The sequence below is a fragment of the Somniosus microcephalus genome, chromosome 4 (genome assembly GCF_052327205.1).
Source record: "Somniosus microcephalus isolate GS21.2 chromosome 4, FLI_Smic_1.0, whole genome shotgun sequence".
Taxonomy (NCBI): Eukaryota; Metazoa; Chordata; class Chondrichthyes; order Squaliformes; family Somniosidae; genus Somniosus; species Somniosus microcephalus.
In genome coordinates this window covers 212,602,923-212,621,039 of record NC_140990.1, presented here as the reverse complement: position 1 = coordinate 212,621,039, position 18,117 = coordinate 212,602,923, and the positions used below count along the sequence as shown (strand labels likewise).

The following is an 18,117-nucleotide window of genomic DNA, read 5'->3' as shown; positions in this document are numbered from 1 at the left end:
TTTGAACATGTAATGATTTATTTTTATTTAAGTAGGGTGAAAGTGTGTTTCTTCGGGGATTCTTATTCATGCTTATGGCGATTCCGTACATAAATGGAATTTCTTAAACATAATGGGAATCCCCCTTTTCAATTGGCTGGGCATGATCCTTGTGAACTACGTGTGCCCCCTGGGATATTGGGCCTTTACGCAGGTGTACGCATAGAGGCCCAGGAGCGCAAGTGTCCGAACCTCCAGGACCACCAGATAGGTTCGTACTTTTCTTGCGGTTCGGAGGCATTCGCCCGTGGGAAGTTTCCGACCGCAAATTCAGGCCCATTATGTTATCTATTGTAGCACATTATACATTCAAATAAGAAAGGCGGAGAAGCCTGTTAACCTTGGAAATATTAACAAGTTCGCTGGATCCTTACAATCAGAGCAGTTAGTTTAAGCAGGGGAGGTGAAAGTCACATAAATAATCTGGTTAGTGAGCTTCATAAGTAAACATTGCAAAAATTACCTATGAGCACTCGTACAGCAAACGTCAACTTTTAAAGTGCTTCTGGAGGTGCAATCCTTCTAAAGTATTCCCTAATGTTAATGAGACAATGGGAGGAAGGTTTGATCCCTATGTGTTAGAAGCATCCTATACATAGCAGAGAGATTTCCTTTGGTCACTATATGCTGGTGACAGCATATACATAGAGGGGAGATTTCTTCTAATACATCTTACCCAAAACAGCAATGATTTACAGCTGTGCCTCACTATAGGAGACTTTGCACATCTAAAGAACTGTTTCTCATTATAGGAACTTTTGTACAGTAATGAACCTGTTCCTCACTATAGGAGCTTCTGTACTTCTATAGGCCTGTGCCTCACTACAGGAAACTCAGTACATCAACAGACCTGCACCTCACTATAGGAATTTCTGCACATCTACAGACCTGTGTCTCACTATAGGAATTTCTGTACAGGAATAGAGCTGTGCCTCACTATAGGAGCTTTACAGCTATAGAACTGCAGCTCATTATAGGAAGCTCAGTACAGCTCTAGACCTGCGCCTCAATATAGACATTTCTGTACAGCAACAGACCTGTGCCTCTCTGTAGGGCTTTCTGTACAGCAACAGACCTGTGCCTCTCTGTAGGACTTTCTGTACAGCAACAGACCTGTGCCTCTCTGTAGGACTTTCTGTACAGCAACAGACCTGTGCCTCACTATGTGAGCTTTTGTACTGCAATAGATCTGTGCCTCGCAATAGGAGCTTTACAGCTATAGAACTGTACCTCACTATAAGACTTTCTGTACAGGAATAGAACTGCGCCTCACTATGTGAGCTTTTGTACATTTATAGGAGCTTCTGTACATCAACAGATCTCTGCTCCACCAACACGATTTCTGCTTGCTATTCTTTCTTTCACTCCATTATACCAAAATAATATTGATGCTGGCTGTTTGCAGACAAGTGATTTGGTTACAAATTGCCACCAGTGCTTAAAATAAAAGGCACCAATAATAATAATCATAAAGTTTAACTGTTACTAAAACAGGTTCAAGGTTGTGTCCCGCACTGAGAAGATCGCCCTCTAACAGAGTGAACTGTCGAAACTTTGATGCTTTGCATCCTGTTATGAGCTCTCTGTCAGCACTAACCACAGGATATCTGCCACAGAAATTCCAACAGGACATACATTCAGCAGAGATATCAATTGGGCAGGCTGCGATCCTAATGCTATTCTGCCCTGTAAAGACACTTTTAAATTTAACAACGTTCTCTGATGCATGCATGACTTCAACCACTTGGTTGTTTCTAGTTTGATCTCAATGGGTTTTAACATGTGTTCTTTAAATGTGGCTTTTGAACAACATCATGTCTTGCAAATTAAAGGACTAGTGCATTTCAACAAAAGTATAGAAAATACTGTACATACTATGATTATCAGGCCTATTCTGCAGAATTATTTTGCTCTTTGAAGTAGCATTTATCTAAAGTAAGTTCTCAAGTTCCACAAATTTGAAGCACTGGCTTAAAGATTATTCAAATAACATTTAACCAAGAAGTAAATATGAAAAAAATTCCGTAGCAGCCAAGTAGGACTTTACAAAAATAATTCTCCCTCAAGTACTTTGTATTTGATTGCAAATGCCCAAGTTTGGAGTGGCTGTAATAGAATACCAATTGAGGACACATCACCTTCATTTCACTTTTATTTTGGCATGAATCCCCCCCTGTCTTTTAAAAAAATGATTTCCTTTCCCCTGCCAGTCACCCAACACCATGAAAGACGAGAGAATGGGCAGTGACCTGTTCCCAGGCCTTTGCCAAAGTGCTCTCTAGCCAGCTGCTAGGAGGAGGCTCACTAACTGGAAAATAATTACTACGTAAGTATAAAAAGAAAATGAAAGTAAAGATGGCTGTCGGGGATTACAGGCTACAAAACATTTTTACCGTAGTTAGCTCATTTGCTACAATGATAACTGGGTGAAAAAAAAATCAGTTTCTCGGAGTGGCCACATCAGCACTAGTAGAACAGAGAACATGGATCATAGTGAGGTCAGTTGCCAGTGGTCCATATGTATGATGTAGCTTTCTGTTTTTAACCATATTTATGTTTTATGAGGGGTATCCCACAGGCATAGGGTTCAAATCTGAAACTCCCTCTCTTAAGATTTGTCCAATACTGACAGCTCTGATCAAAAACCATGCACTATCACTCAGCATCAAAGTGTCTTTCAGCATTGATGTATCATTTATCCTGAACCGCCACACTTTTTAATGAAATTTCCACACACTGCTTGTGACGTTGCACCAACAACTTCATTTTCAGTCCCCAGAAGGCTAAGCCACACAGACCAAAAGGTTTCAGGTTCAATTCTTGGTCAATGCTGAGTTACCTGTTCTCAAACAGGGATTTGGGGAAAATAGAGGCAATATAATTAGCATCAGTGTTCCTGGGCTAGGGAGAGAATGATCATCCAGGATTACCTGTCACGATTCCTGTCCAATAAAAAAAAGACTTGCATTTATATAGCGACTTTCTCGACCTCAGGATGTCCCAAAGCGCTTTATAAACAATGAAGTACTTTTGAAGTGTAGTCACTATTGTAATGTAGGAAACACGGCAGCCAATTTGTGCACAGCAAGCTCCCACAAACAGCAATGAGATAAATGACCAGATCAATTGTTTTTTTAGGTGTTGGTTGAGGGATGAATATTGGCCAGAGCACCGGGAGAATTCGCCTGCTCTTCTTAGAATAGAGTCATCCACCTGAGGGGACAGACAGGGCCTCGGTTTAACGTCTCATCCGAAAGACAGTACCTCCAAAAGTGCGGCACTCCTGCAGCACTGCACTGAAGTGTTAACCTATATTATGCGTTCAATTCTGCGGAGTGGAGCTTGAACTCACAACCTTCTGACTCAGAGTGCTACCACTGAACCACAACGACACTTAGTGGAAAGCATGGAGGTGTTGATATCAATTGAGGACGATTGTGGTCTTGGTTATGATGCCCCCGCCACATTTTTGAATAGCTTGCTGATACTTGAACATGGATTCTTTGCTCCCTCCATAAACCAGGTACCCAGGAGTGGAAAATGGGTGGGAATTCATTTCCAGTCTGCCTACTTTGTGCTGCACCAAGTTTCCAAGGGGTAGGGACCAGCGGCATCAAAAGTGCCTGCCTCAAACACGCGGGAGCTTCATTTTAATATCCAATAGGAAACAGAAGTCCTGCGTGCCATTTTCCAATGTTCAGGCATGGTCAATGTCATTTACCAGAGGGCGTCAAAATGAAATAGCCGTCCAGTATTGCTTGAGAATCAGCTGTGATGTTGGTTGATTTGAGGGGCTTAGATAAATAAATTACATCTGCAATTTTTTAGTAATTTCTTGACTTATGGGGATGGTTTCTTGGAGTGGGATAGAGGACCACCCTTGGCACAAGCACCTCCTCAACATCACCTCCACTTCAGTAGCCATCAAATGGGGGTGGGTAATGGTCTGCAGCAATACTTGCCTCTGGACTCATGCCCTTCTTATTCCCTTCCCCCTTCAGCATTGCCAAAGGCTGCTGATGGGTTGAAATGCCTTCTGAGCTTTTCCAAAGGCTTTCAGAATTTTTGTCCCCCATGTTCTGACATTCTCCTTAAATTGTCCCCTTTTTAAATATCACTGACATGCACTTGTAGTGTGCTCCCTGCACTTATCCAAATCTGCACCTGAAGGTGTGCTGATCGAAAACTGGGTGCAAGCAGCACAGTTCCATTAGAGTCAATCTGAAACCAGTAACCAGCCACTTGGGTCTAACCAGTGGCAACAGAGGGAAATCTAGGCTTCAGTGGCTTGGTTCACACACAAAGAATATGCACTTGGGCAAAGATACGAGAGGGCAACTGCTGCCCATGGAGCTATACCCCCAGCACGTTCAAGAAAAAGTGTCTCAAACCTGTGATGGACCATATCGGCCCTTTGCGTCAAAAAAGCTGAAAGCACCAGTGGCCTGTCCTGTCCTGTCACTAGGAGTAAATTGCAGATGGTTGATTATCCCTACAGGTCTTCATGAGGCACATTTCTCATTATGCTTTTTTTTTTAAAAGCCTCAATTTTCAAAATTGCTGAACCCCAATTTCTGATCTGAATTGGGATTTCTTCATATATCAAGGAGTAGCTTTAAGATTTTTCAGATGTTAGAACCAGTCAACATCCAGATATTTGCAAATGTGGATCTTATTTAGGCATCTTATTTCGAACTAGTCAAATTCAGAGAAAGATTTGGCACATATCCCAAATGACTACATAGCAATGAATTGTCGCAAGGTCTCTTGAACCACTAAATCTCAAGTGCTCACAGTATTCTGTAACAAAATGAAATAGTTTGATGCAATATTTGTAATAAGCTTTGAGAGATTACAGGGCCATATTTTGCTCTGTGCAATAATTTTAACACAATCTAGATATGAATAAAAAGAGGTGTAGTATCAAGAGAAAGCACAGAAGGACTATTTGTCTGTGTTTAGTACAACTCTATGTATTCCTTGCCCTCCAAAAAAGGTTAGCAAAATGTGAGACGAAAATGTCAATTTAATCTGTCGTTAATTATGAAGTTGTGCAGCATTGCAGAGCTGCAGCCATTTTGAAAAGAGAATATTGTACTCCAGATCAGAGATGAAGTTAGTGAGCTTGATGAAGAGGAACACTTCAAAATATCACCACAGATGGGCAGTTTTCTGCTTGATAGTTTGGATGTATCAGCCACTGGCGGTTATACTGCCATGCAGGAAGAGGATCGGAGAGGGTGGTCTCAGATTGCAGCTGGTGCAGGAAGTACACAACCTGCAAGAGGTGCTACTCCACTCAGTGAGACCACTGCAACAGTCAGGAACAGTGCATTAAGAGGATCATGGGAAGGCTGTAACAGAAGTATGTCGAGTGCCCCATGAAGGCCTGCAGGGATAATCATCCATCTGCAATGCACTCCTAGTGACAGGACAGGCCACTGGTGCTTTCAGCTTCTATGGCATAAGAATTGATAGTGTACATCATAGGATTGAGGCACTGTGGGGGTAATTTTGACTTTGTGCAATAGTGTAAACTGAGTGATAGCGAGTTGACAGCTCGTTTTACGTCTCTCCCAATTTTTATTTCCATTGACTTCAATCAGGAGAGATGTAAAACGGGCTGCCGATTCACTATCACCCGTTTTACACAATCGCAAAAAGTCAACATTTCTCCCTATATCTTCTTAAGACATCTGACAATTTTTTTTCTACACAATGAAAGAATGACACATGGCATAACCCATTAAACGTGAATTAACTTTATTATATTTTTCAGTGCTACTGGTGCATGTGTGTGTGGAGTCTTCACTTTTGTACGTTGTGACCGTCTCCATGTTGCCTACATATCAGTACTCCCACTAAATGCTCTCCAAGCTAAATGGTTGTACTAGTGGGAGGCTGCATAGGATGCTGAAGGACCGCTTTCTGCATCAGTCCCAGGAGTCTCCCTTGTTGGAGTTACTGTAGGCTCATTGTTTTCAAAGGTAGCACCCATTGTCATCTCTGCAGGGTTGCATGATGGCACAAAGCTGCCATTGGCATGACTACCAAGTGGCTGCTCCTAACCAACTGCATGCATGTCACTGCTGGAGGGCATTTCCTCCTGATGCAAAATACTCTGTCTGAGCATAGAACACTGGGTATCTATAAGATCTCAAAATCACTTTCTCATTGTTACCTGCAATCATTCTCTGCATCTTGAACTCTTTGCCACACGGCCTCCATAGCAATAGTGAAACCATTCATGAGAGATGTTTCTACTAAGCCTGGCCAGTGTAGATTCCATTGGTGTTGTTACACATTCAACGGCAGGCTTCAATAGAGACATCCATTCGTCCAACATAACCACATCACCTTCCAATGTCTGGTGTATAGAAGGAAGTGACTCCCTAGCATAATCCTGGTGATGTTCCAGCTTCTATGACCAGCCTCCACGTGAAAACAGGCCCATTAAGATACCATACATCTCAGAAGGGATCAACATGTTGAGTCTCCATCTTGTATTGGTGACTCCTCATTAACCCAACCACTACTATGCCTTCATCAACACTGCTCTGTGTCTCACTCCATGCTTCCTCTTCAACTTCACTGTGATATTCTCCTACAGTGTGTACCTGTGCGGGTGCCTGATTCAAGTAGGGATAGTGATGGTTGGTGCTCGTGTGAGTAGTGCTCTTTGGGTGCATGTTGTAATCAACTGGGCTCTCCTTGCTCTGTGAAGAGAGCAGATGAGACATTATGAGCACATAGGCATACTTTTGCGTATTATACTATTACTCAACACACTATTACATGCCGGTGCACAATCAGCGTGTATGGACATGTTGATATAATATATGGGCCAATGCATAGAATAGACAATAATTAGTACATACTTATAGTTCTATGTATTTCTATCATCTCCAGTCTCAATGACTTCCAGACACTCACTCCCAAATGACTCATATGGATTAAGTTGTTTCTGATAATAGGGTCCACCATTTGTTACACACTGTGCTCTACATCTATTGCACGCTGTGCCCGACACTGGTTACACGCTGTGCCCAGCTGTTATGTGCCACTTTTGCGTTTAGGCACAAGAGCAGTGAGGATTGAGACATGATGCTTTGTCCTATGGAAATGACTCCATGCAGTATATTCTCTTTCCCATCATGACTTGTATAATGTAATTTTCATGAAACTACTGTACTATTTTCATTTTTATTACCTCACTACACCCTTGCTAATCTTTCTCCGTATCAGTATATATATATATTCTATAAAGCTGTTACTTTCCTATGCTGCCACTTTACAATAACATTCATGCCTTACCTCTGTGCTGTTTTATAAGTCAGGCAACTTCTTCCAATCTTCTCTGAGTCAATGATACAGCGTGACTCTTTCAGCAACAAATTGCCATGCTTGTTGCTTCCTTTGCAATGTTGGGGGAGCAGTTGTCCTTCACCCAAAATCTGTCCAGATTTCTCCACTACAACAGTTAATAGTACACCCAAGTGCCCTTTCAAACTTGACGTCAAATTAGCACACAAATATTGTGCGCTCAGTAGCTGAACAATCAGATTTTTTGACATTTATATAAGTTATATGGCTTGTTATCTGCTGGGAAGTATCAAAAGATTATTACTGTATGGCCATTTTGACTGGACACTTCTTCATTTTTCCATTAATACAATGCATTTTCAGGAATGTCACATTTCTAAAACGTACATTCCAGTTATTTCATTGGTGGGTTGCTCATTTTGATTAAAAGCAGCAATTTTGCACATTTTTCCTGTACAGAAAAATATAGCTCACAGTTCTTAATATCTTGAATATTTTTGATGTTAATGTGAACTTAATTACACTAAAAAACATGCACCTATATGAAAAGGAACAAACTGTCTTTAAATTCATATCATATGCCACAAAAACTTTAAGATTTAACAAAATGTACTTGTTTATGCCAGGAAATATCCCCAATTTTCTGCAATTCCCTTGCTTTCCACATTGCAGCTTGTACAACCTTCAGGTTTTCACAGTCTAGGAATATTTACAATACACACACAATCTGCGACTGGCTGAGCCATCATGCGGGGAGTGGGGAGGAGCTAACAGTAGGGTCACACATAGTTTACTATCCAAAGCAACAAACTCTGCAAAGGGACAAGAGAGTTTTCTGTAACAGCTGATAATGATCAGAGATAGTCTAGTAGCTTGAAGAACTAAAAGCCTACAAAGCACAAAAATGTCCCACGTACATCAAACCCAATACTGGAAATTGTTCCATGCCTTTTTGAAATTGCCATAAAGGCTTCCCAGGTTGGGGTTAAGGTGTGATACGGCAGTAATTACAAACAATACTGTTATTATGATGTTGTGCTTTGTCTTGAATTGTGTAAATAAAATGGCTTTGTTAATTAATTTCCAATTGATTGACCACAACTTAATGTCAGTCAATAGGCTGGCTTGATGGCAGTCCAGGTCTAAGGTAAATTAAACTCTGCAAAACTTCACCATAACATCCCACCTGCTTGAGCTCTATAATAACTATTGTATGCTAATATTATTAATCCTATCACTACATAATTCAGTGAGGCAACAAGAGCAGGTCAGAGGCTGGGTATTCTGCAGCGAGTGTCTCACCTCCTGACTCCCCAAAGCCTTTCCACCATCTATAAGGCACAAGTCAGGAGTGTGATGGAATACTCAGTTCACTCGGTTGATTCCGGAGATGAGGGGGTTGACGTATGAGGAAAGGTTGAGTAGGTTGGGACTCTACTCATTGGAGTTCAGAAGAATGAGAGGCGATCTTATCGAAACATATAAGATTGTGAGGGGGCTTGATCGGGTGGATGCGGTGAGGATGTTTCCACTGATGGGTGAGATTAGAACTAGGGGGCATAATCTTAGAATAAGGGGCAGCCCTTTCAAAACTGAGATGAGGAGAAACTTCTTCACTCAGAGGGTAGTAAATCTATGGAATTTGCTACCCCAGAGAGCTGTGGAAGCTACAACATTAAATAAATTTAAAATGGAAATAGACATTTTCCTAGCAGATAAGGGAATTAGGGGTTACGGGGAGAGGGCAGGGAAGTGGACGTGAGTCTAGATTCAGATCAGCCATGATCCTATTGAATGGCGGAGCAGGCCCGAGGGGCCGTATGGCCTACTCCTGCTCCTATTTCTTATGTTCTTATGTTTATGTTCTCTCCGCTTGCCTGGATGAGTGCAGCCCCAACAACACTCAAGAAGCTCGACACCATCCAGGACAAAGCAGCCTGCTTGATTGGCAACCCATCCACCACCTTAAACATTCACTCCCTGCACCACCAGTGTACCATGGCTGCAGTGTGTACCATCTACAAAATGCACTGCAGCAACTTGCCAAGGCTTCTTCGGCAGCACCTCCCAAACCCTTGACCTCTTCCACCTAGAAGGACAAAGGCAGCAGGTGCATGGGAACACCACCACCTCCAAGTTCCCCTCCAAGTCACACATCATCCTGACTTAGAAATATATCGCCGATCCTTCATCGTCGCTGGGTCAAAATCCTGGAACTCCCTCCCTAACAGCACAGTGAGAGTGCCTTCACCATACGGATTGCAGCGGTTCAAGAAGATGGCTCACCACCACCTTCTCAAGGGCAATTAGGGATGGGCAATAAATGCGGGACTTGCCAGCAATGCCTACATCTCAAACAAATTTTAAAAAATGTTTTAATTACCCCTAACCTGCATGTTAACATTTGTTGGTGTGACCTCTAACTTCTAGCACATAACAGGTAACTTTCATAGCCTTATGTTATCTTTTACAATTCATGGAATCATAGATACGTCAGCACAGAAGAAGGTAATTGTGCTTGTGTCAGTGCTATCTACTCTAATCCTACTTATATCCCTGTACACTTTAGTATTGTTCTTCAAGTTTGTATCTAATTCCCTCTTAAATATTGCCATCCACCGCCCACCCATCATTCAGAAGCTAGCCTCTAAGAACACAAGGCCCTACCTCAATGCTCCACCATTGCCAAGTTCAGTGCTCCAACCTTCTCATAATAGATGATCACAGTCTCCTACAATATACACCTGAATTTTTATTAACATAATGTACAGAAGTGTTTTGAAATAAACATTCCTGGCTCCTACTGGTTAGCTCTCCAGGCTTTGGATAACTGCATCAATACTCAGGGGAAAAATTAGTTAGCGGCTATTTTGGGTCATTTACATCGTCTGGGCGGTAAATTTAGCACCCGGCAAAAAATAGCACCGGCGATCACTAACTTCAGTTTTAGCGCCCCAAGAGGGAGGTGGAGCACTAATTCTTAAAGCGCTAACCCCGAATATCAGGGCGGTGCGTTCTGCAGCGCTACACACTGGGCCACATGGTGCTGCTGCATGGAAGGGTTCCTCCCCTCATTAAAGGGGAGGGCCCAAGCCTACAACTCTGCGGGGCCCTACCTGGACCACCAGGGAGCGGGGTGCCATGCCAGCAACCTAGCACTCAAGAGGAGTGTCGGGCTGCCAGATGCAATGGGCCACAACAAGTGAGTCGGCTGATTCATTTTTCCCCTGCCCGCCACCTCCCCTTTACTTAGCACCTGCAAGCCTCCTGCCGCTCCGTTCCCAGTCCCTGAATCGGTCGCTGTCATTGCTGATGCAAATTCAGGGGGCGCGAGCCAATTTTGCAGGCGGGGCGAAAACGGGGTGCTGCGCATGGTGATCGCCTGTGCAGCGGGACAGGGCGCTACCGGTTACTGCCGCCGCTAAACTCTCGCTGAATTTAGCGGGAGTCGTTAGTGGCACCACGCCCAGGAGATAAGTCGTTTGTGCCCCATTAGCGCACCCTCGGAGGCACTTCAAATGCACCGAATTTCTAGCCCTTTGACTTTACTCCACATTCTCCTTGCCCATCAGTTTGTTATACCAGGATTACAGCAGTGACCTCTTATTATTACTTATGTAATCTCATTATAGAAGTGTAGATCCTGTGAGATATTTATATGAAAATAATGAAATTGCATCTTAATGAGCTTTGTTTCTGGTTTACCATCTCACTAATCCCTATTTTCAGGATCACAATCAGGAAAACCTGCCTGGTGTGATAACTATAATAGATATAAGTACATGGCATACGTTTGGGGGCTGAGGATTGACATTTAAACACTATCACAATGTTCTTCCACCATCTGACTCAGCTTTCCAAATTGCACCACGTAAAAATTATTTTTACTTGTGGTTTTTTTCTTCAAAGTGAACTACTGTACTTTTTCAGACGAATGATGGTGACACGTAGACTTGGTAATGTTGAAAAATTGCCTTATTATTATTTCCTCTGATTGGAAGAAACTGAGTCATTGATGCTTCGCTGAAAATCAGCCTATCCAGGCACATGGGTGCAGAAAGTCACCGTTTTCGATAGTGCAAAATGGGCGGTATCGCATCAGCCACCCGTTATACTCCCCGCCCGATATTCAGTTCTACTGCCTTCCATAGAACTGAATATCAGGCGGGGCGTATAACAGGCGGCCAATGCCATAATGCCCATTTAGTGCTACCATCCAAGACAAATTTCTACTCTATGTTTATTTTTAAATGGGAGACTTTGGGGTCGATTTTAACTCAGGTGCGGGGAATTGTCGGGTTCCCCGAATTTGGTGTTTCCCACACAAATCTAAATGGGTGTGTGAGATTGATGCAATTTTAACTCAATTGGCCAACAGATTTCCAACGTGTGGGAACCCTTGGCAAATGAGTATTTCCAGTCAGAAAGTTGCATAATATGATGTCATTATTGCTGCTGCATTTAGGGTCTGCAACAAGCCTTGCTTCTTCTGCAGGCTGCCAACCTTTTGACATTTGCTGATACACTGAGCTGGAAGCAGAATGGCAAGAGAAAGACCGAGGTCTGCACCCCGTTTTGACAACGTTGCCCTGCAGGCTTTAGTGGAGGGAGCAAGAGCTCACAAGGAGGTGCTTTCCCTTCATCAGGGAGGAAGATGCCTCCCCAGCAGACAAAGGCTGCGTGGCTGTAAGTTGCAGAGGAGGTCAACTCCTTATCGGCTACCTGCAGAACCTGGATACAGTGCAGGAAGAGATTTCATGACCTTCAGCACACTGGAAAAGTGAGTATGAAGTTCCCATCACTCTCAATCTGATCTCCATTGCCTCTCCTCACCAGCACTCAGCTTTAGCAATCTCTTCCTCCACATCCCACTTGACTGACATCCATGCACCCTTACCCATTCCCTCTCTCTCTATGCTCACATTCACCTAACTATTCGACTATGCAGCTCTTACACTCCCTATCACTCTGATGCTATGAAAACAACTGACAACACACAGGGAGGGCCCTTGGTCTTGCCACCTCACTCCATCTTTGTCTCCTTCTAAGCATCTATGCTATGGATTCTCTACACTCACTCCTTCATTCTCACTCAAACTCCACTTGTCTCCCTCATTGCAGGAAAAGAGAGCTCACAATAAAAGAGAACGAGCGAGGACAGGAGGAGGGCCACCATCAGTAGCCCACCTCACCCCCTGGGAGGAGGCGGTCCTGGAGATCGTAGGACTGGAGGATAAGGTGCAAGTGGGGGACGGACAGACGGGTGCATCACAGCAAGCTGGTGACAGAATAGTTTTCCATCTCTCTCACTGGCATTGCATGAGTCTCTGATAATGATTCTGAAGCTATAACAGATGGATCTATGATCATCTGCAATATGCAATGTGCATGTAACCTTGACCTCACATCTCTAACTCTTTCCTTTACTCCCCACAGGACCATCGAGAGCCCCCATCCCCACTGTCCAGGAGGAAGAGCCTGAGCTTCCAGACTCCTCAGAGGAATCTGCAACCTCTGAGGGTGCAGCATCAGCAGAATTCAGCGCACCCAGCACCAGCGCAGACACTCACACCTCGATGGGACCTTCGGGACATACAGTAGTGTTGTCACCTGGTGTATCACAGCTCACAAGTGAGCATCAGCAGATTGTGGAGACAGGGACAGCAGTGGAGAGTGCTAGTCGGAGGGCGCAGGACTCTGCCAGCTCGGCTCAGCTGCATGTCGACCCTCTGCCTCTGGGTCCATCTATAAGATCAGCGGGGCTGGAACTCCAGGAACAGATGCAGGAGTCTCTGGCAGGTTTTGTCTCCAGGGTCGATGTGAGTGTGGAGCGAATGAGGAGTCCATAGCGAACATGAGCAGAGCCTTTGTGAAGTCATTGGCGCATGAACGCATCACCATGGAAAGGATGGCAACCTCCATGGAGGAGCTAAGTCGCCAGGGTATGGAAAACATGGTGAGTGTTCATAATAGAATGACATCTCTTGAGGAGCAATGGGCATCTATTGAACAGAGAAACCAGACCTTCATGGTAGTCCTTCTGAGTAGGACTGCCAGTGCAGATACGGGTCCCCATGGCCCCCTGATGTGCAGCAAGGTGCTCTCAAGCTACTTCCAAGTGCTGGCCCCTTCTGGCCTGTGCAGCTTCAGGTGGGTGAGCAGCAGCCTGGTGCTCCTGTTGCTGCTGTTGTTGTTCCTGGTTCTGCTGGTGCCGTGGCTGGTGTTCGAGCTCATCTAATGCCCAGAAGGGAAGGAAATAAATGGCTCCCATGCTTCTGGTTATTGCCTCCATTGAGGAAGCTCTGAGTGAAGGTGGCGAGCGGGGTATCCCAAGAGTTCACACTGGAGATGTGTGTGAGGCTCCAACCTTCCACAGGTGTGGTTAAGCCTGGTAAAAGTTGCCCCAGGCCTGAAACAACAAAGTCCTGCCACCTGCAAATGATGACTGATCAAATCTCCTCTTTAATGGTTAACCTGCAGCGGATAGTCAGCAAGCCAATAGTGCTCACGCCAGGTTTCACAGGCGTGATCCCCACTAGGCATGTTTTACATGGGAAAAGGGTTAAAAATGCAAGGGCCTGCTAAAATGGGATTATAAAGGCCAATTATTGCTGATTAAGTTGGAGGCGGGACTGATTCGGGACCATCAGACACGCCTGGGTTAAAATGGCTCGGGGTCGGGAACCAGGTGGGGGCGTCCCGACCCCCAGTTTTTGCGATTTTAACCCCCCGCACGCCTCAAAGCCCGCCTCACGGCTGAGTTAAAATTGACCCCTTTCCTTCTTGTTTTTGCTGTGCTCATTAACCTGAGGGGATATTAGTGCTGGAGAATGAAGCACTTTCCATTTCAGGCACCCATGGTCAGCATCAGGTAAAGAGCAGCTGGACACAGAGTAACCGCAGTTTTGTGCTGTCAGCCTTTGCCCAGCAGGTGCTGGAAGACTGCCCCAACTCATTTCACAGAAGACCCGTGCAGCCAGCAGACAGAAGACTTTTATCCCATCAGTATGGGCTGAATTTGAACCCAAGTCCCAGAGGTGAAAGGTCAGTGTCGAATCCACTGCACAATCCAGTTCCTCTAATGGGAGATTTCTGATATACATGTTGTAATCAGTTCACAGCATACTGAGAGTGCCCTGTGAAGTTGAATAAGACAGAATAACTTGCATTCCCAGTTGTCGACATTGCATATAACCCATCAGTTATATCACTAGGAGTGAAATCTGTTCATTAACTATGTCAGCTTACAACAACAACAACTTGCATTTATTTAGAGCCTTTAACATTGTAAAAACTTCCCAAGGCACTTAAAACAGAGAATTACCATAAGAGTTAAAGAAAAATGTCAGCCGTGGCTCAGTGGGTAGCACCCTCGCCTCTGAGTCAGAAGGTTCTGGCTTCAAGCCCCACTCCAGAGACTTGAGCACAAAAATCGAGGCTGCTACTCTAGTGTAGTATTGAGGGAGTGCTGTACTGTCGGAGGCGTTGTCTTTCAGATGAGACATTAAACTGAAGCCCCGTCTGCTCACTCAGGTGGATGTAAAAGATCCCGCGGCACTATTTCGAAGAAGAGCAGAGGAGTTATCCCCGGTGTCCTGGCCAATATTATATCCCTCAATCAACAGTATTAAAAAACAGATTATCTGGCCATTATCACATTGCTGTTTGTGGGAGCTTGCTGAGCGTAAATTGGCTGCCACGTTTCCTACATTAGAACATTGACTACACTTCAAAAAGTACTTCATTGGCTGTGAAGTGCTTTGGGACATCCGGTGATCATGAAAGGCGCTCTATAAATACAAGTATTTCTTTTTCATTCTTAAAATAAAAGGGTCACCCCACCTGGATAGGTTCTGGAGACAGTTGGACAACATGTTGCAAACGTTCATTGTGATGGTGCCGTGATTCTTCCTCATAGACAATATCCCTTTCAGCCTGAGGAAGGCTCAGGAAGCGCAGGATAGTGCACAGATTCTCCCACAAAGTTCTGTTCTCCGGAGTCGGGTTTTCTTTCCAACGGAGCAGCTCGCACAGCCATCCCTGTGACAGGAAGGTGGAGAAAAGAAATCAGCACCGAGCTGGGAAATTAAAATGTTCTGCGTTTTCACAAAAGTAACAAGCCATTTTAATCTGTCTGGCGAACAAGTTAAACAAAGCATTGTTCTGTGCCTCACTATTTTCTTTCAGATTTCCAGCATCCGCAGTATTTTGCTTTTGTCTCACTATTTTCTGCTTCAGTACAGATAAATGGTAGAATTGCTATTATAGAGTTATAGCAACATTCCAGGTAGAATATACATCTGAGTCAGATTGAAAAACAGCTGAATGAAGATAAATCAATGAATCAGTTGATTGTGTTTGCAGAGTAAAGTGGTTTTTGTTTCTCAATAGTTTAACATTGAAAGACTGTACTCCCAGATAAATTTTACAACAATGAAAGCCTTCGTTTTTTGACAATTGGATGCAATTTAGAGATAGCAAGCAAGAAGAAATAGAAATGTACTTTGTAACGGGGCTACCCCCGCTTGCAACATGAATCTAGCAAGATGGCAAGTGCAGAAGGCCAGTTGGAGGGAGTCCAACACGGTGGTGGCCATTGCGTCTGTTGTAATTTTCATAATAACTATATTTATGAGCAGTTTCAAAAAGATGCAACTATTACAGTACCCAAGAGTTGGACCCATGTAGTTTCTGGCTCACATGACAGGTTTGAAAGATGATAAAGCTTCTTTACCCAATTGTATCATGTAGTTTGAGTATGCAGCCCACACCAAAATGCTTATCAAACAGAAATCAAAATGTATTATATTTTCAAATGTATCTTTACAGCCTTATATTTCATAATACCAGTGATTTTGTGACTGAGCTCTCATTTGGTCTTGCATTGACTTGCATAGTGTGATAAACATTGTGTATATATTCTTTCTGTTACAAGAAAGAGTTATTGTGATATTGTTAATTATCTTACTACTGCACATCTAATCATTCCCAGCAAGGATTTGGGCTTATAAAAGTTAACTTTTTATTTTAATGCTACTCTGGCTATGGTCATAAATCTCCTCCCTGATTAATTTGCCTATTTTTAGACTGAGATTATGATTAAGTGGCTTTAAAAAAAAGTTTGCTTACTCACTGGCAACTAATGACACTAAGTTTTACTTAGGAACCCCCAATTATTGTTAAATATACAGTATGGAGTCGTAACAATATTTTCTGTGGTACTAGTCCAAGACCAGGAGAAATTATTAGATTTTGGTACCAATTTTCAGACCCCCACCGAAAAGCTTATCCAAGCACAATCACAGTCACAATGTGAAGGTTTTGGAATGTCACATTTGTGTTGCATAGGAATGTAGGAACAGGAGTAGGCCATTCAGCCCCTTGAGTCTGTTCAATTAGATCATTGCTGATCTTACCTCAACTCCCTTTACCTATCTTTGATCCACATCCCTTGATACCCTTACTTAACAACAATCTATCGATTTCAGTCTCTGGTCACCCACCGCATTACAGGAAAGATGTGATTGCACTAGAGAGGGTACAGAGGAGATTTACGACGATGTTGCCAGAACTGGAGAATTTTAGCTATGAGGAAAGATTGGATAGGCTAGGCTTGTTTTCTTTGGAACGGAGGAGGCTGAGGGGAGACTTAATTGAGGTGTATAAATTATGAGGGGCCTAGACAGAGTGGTTAGGAAGGACCTATTTCCCTTAGCAGAGAGGTCAATAACCAGGGGGCATAGATTTAAAGTAATTGGTAGAAGGATTAGAGGGGAATTGAGGAGAACATTTTTCACTCAGAGGGTGGTGGGGGTCTGGAAATCCCTGTCTGAATGGGTGGTAGAGACAGAAACCCTCATTGCATTAAAAAAGTACTTGGATATGCACTTGAAGTGTCATAACCTACAGGGCTATGGACCAAGAGCTGGAAAGTGGGATTAGGCTGGATAGCTCTTTCTTGGCCGGCACAGACATGATGGGCTGAATAGCCTCCTTCTGTGCCATAAATGTCTATGATTCTATGAAATTTCAATTGACTCAGCATTCACAGCCTTTTGGGGAGAGAGTTCCAGATTTCCACTACCCTTTGTGTGAAAAAGTGCTTCCTGATTTCACTCCTGAATGGCCGAACTCTAATTTGTCCTGTATTCCCCACCAGAGGAAATTGTTTCTCTGTATCAATCCTATTGAATTCCTTTATCATTTTGAACACCTCGATTAAATCACCCCTCAACCTTCTAAACTCACGGGAATACAAACCAAGTTTATACAACTTACCCTCATAATTTAACCCTTTTAGCCCTGGTATTATTCTGGTGAACCTGTGCTGTACCCCCCTCCAATATCCTTCCTGAAGTTGGATGCCCAAAACTGAACATAATGGCCCAGAAATTCGGGTCCCAGCGCGTGAGTATGCACGGGGTACTCACGCGTGGACCCGAGGGAAGTGCCGGTTTCTTGCATGCACTGCACATGCGTGGGAAACCGGCACTTCCGTTCCTCTGAACGAAGGGGTTCAGAGGTCGAACACGTGCGCGCGTGAGTCTGCGCGTGCGAATCGAACATACGTTTTTTTTTACAGGTTTTTCCGTGAGGGTAAGTCTTTAGATTTTAGAAATGTAAAAACCAGGCGTAAGGCCTGCATTTTAAAAGGTAAGTGGTCAATTAATTAAAATTAAAACATTTTTTCCACAGGTTTATTATTTTTAAATACTTTAAAGCAAGGTAAGTTTATTTTTAGCCCCGTTTTTTTAT

The 18,117-nt window shown here is 43.6% G+C and overlaps 1 protein-coding gene across 4 annotated transcripts in view; it reads right to left on the bottom strand.

The window, feature by feature from the left end:
- Positions 1 to 18,117, bottom strand: part of satb2 (SATB homeobox 2) — a 595,400-nt gene that overhangs the window by 65,656 nt on the left and 511,627 nt on the right. For all 4 annotated transcript variants that reach the window (XM_085985795.1, XM_085985791.1, XM_085985794.1 and 1 more), the window contains one exon: positions 15,205 to 15,402. In XM_085985795.1, coding sequence (XP_085841921.1) covers positions 15,205 to 15,402 — 198 coding nt within the window. The remainder of the gene's footprint in view (positions 1 to 15,204; positions 15,403 to 18,117) is intronic.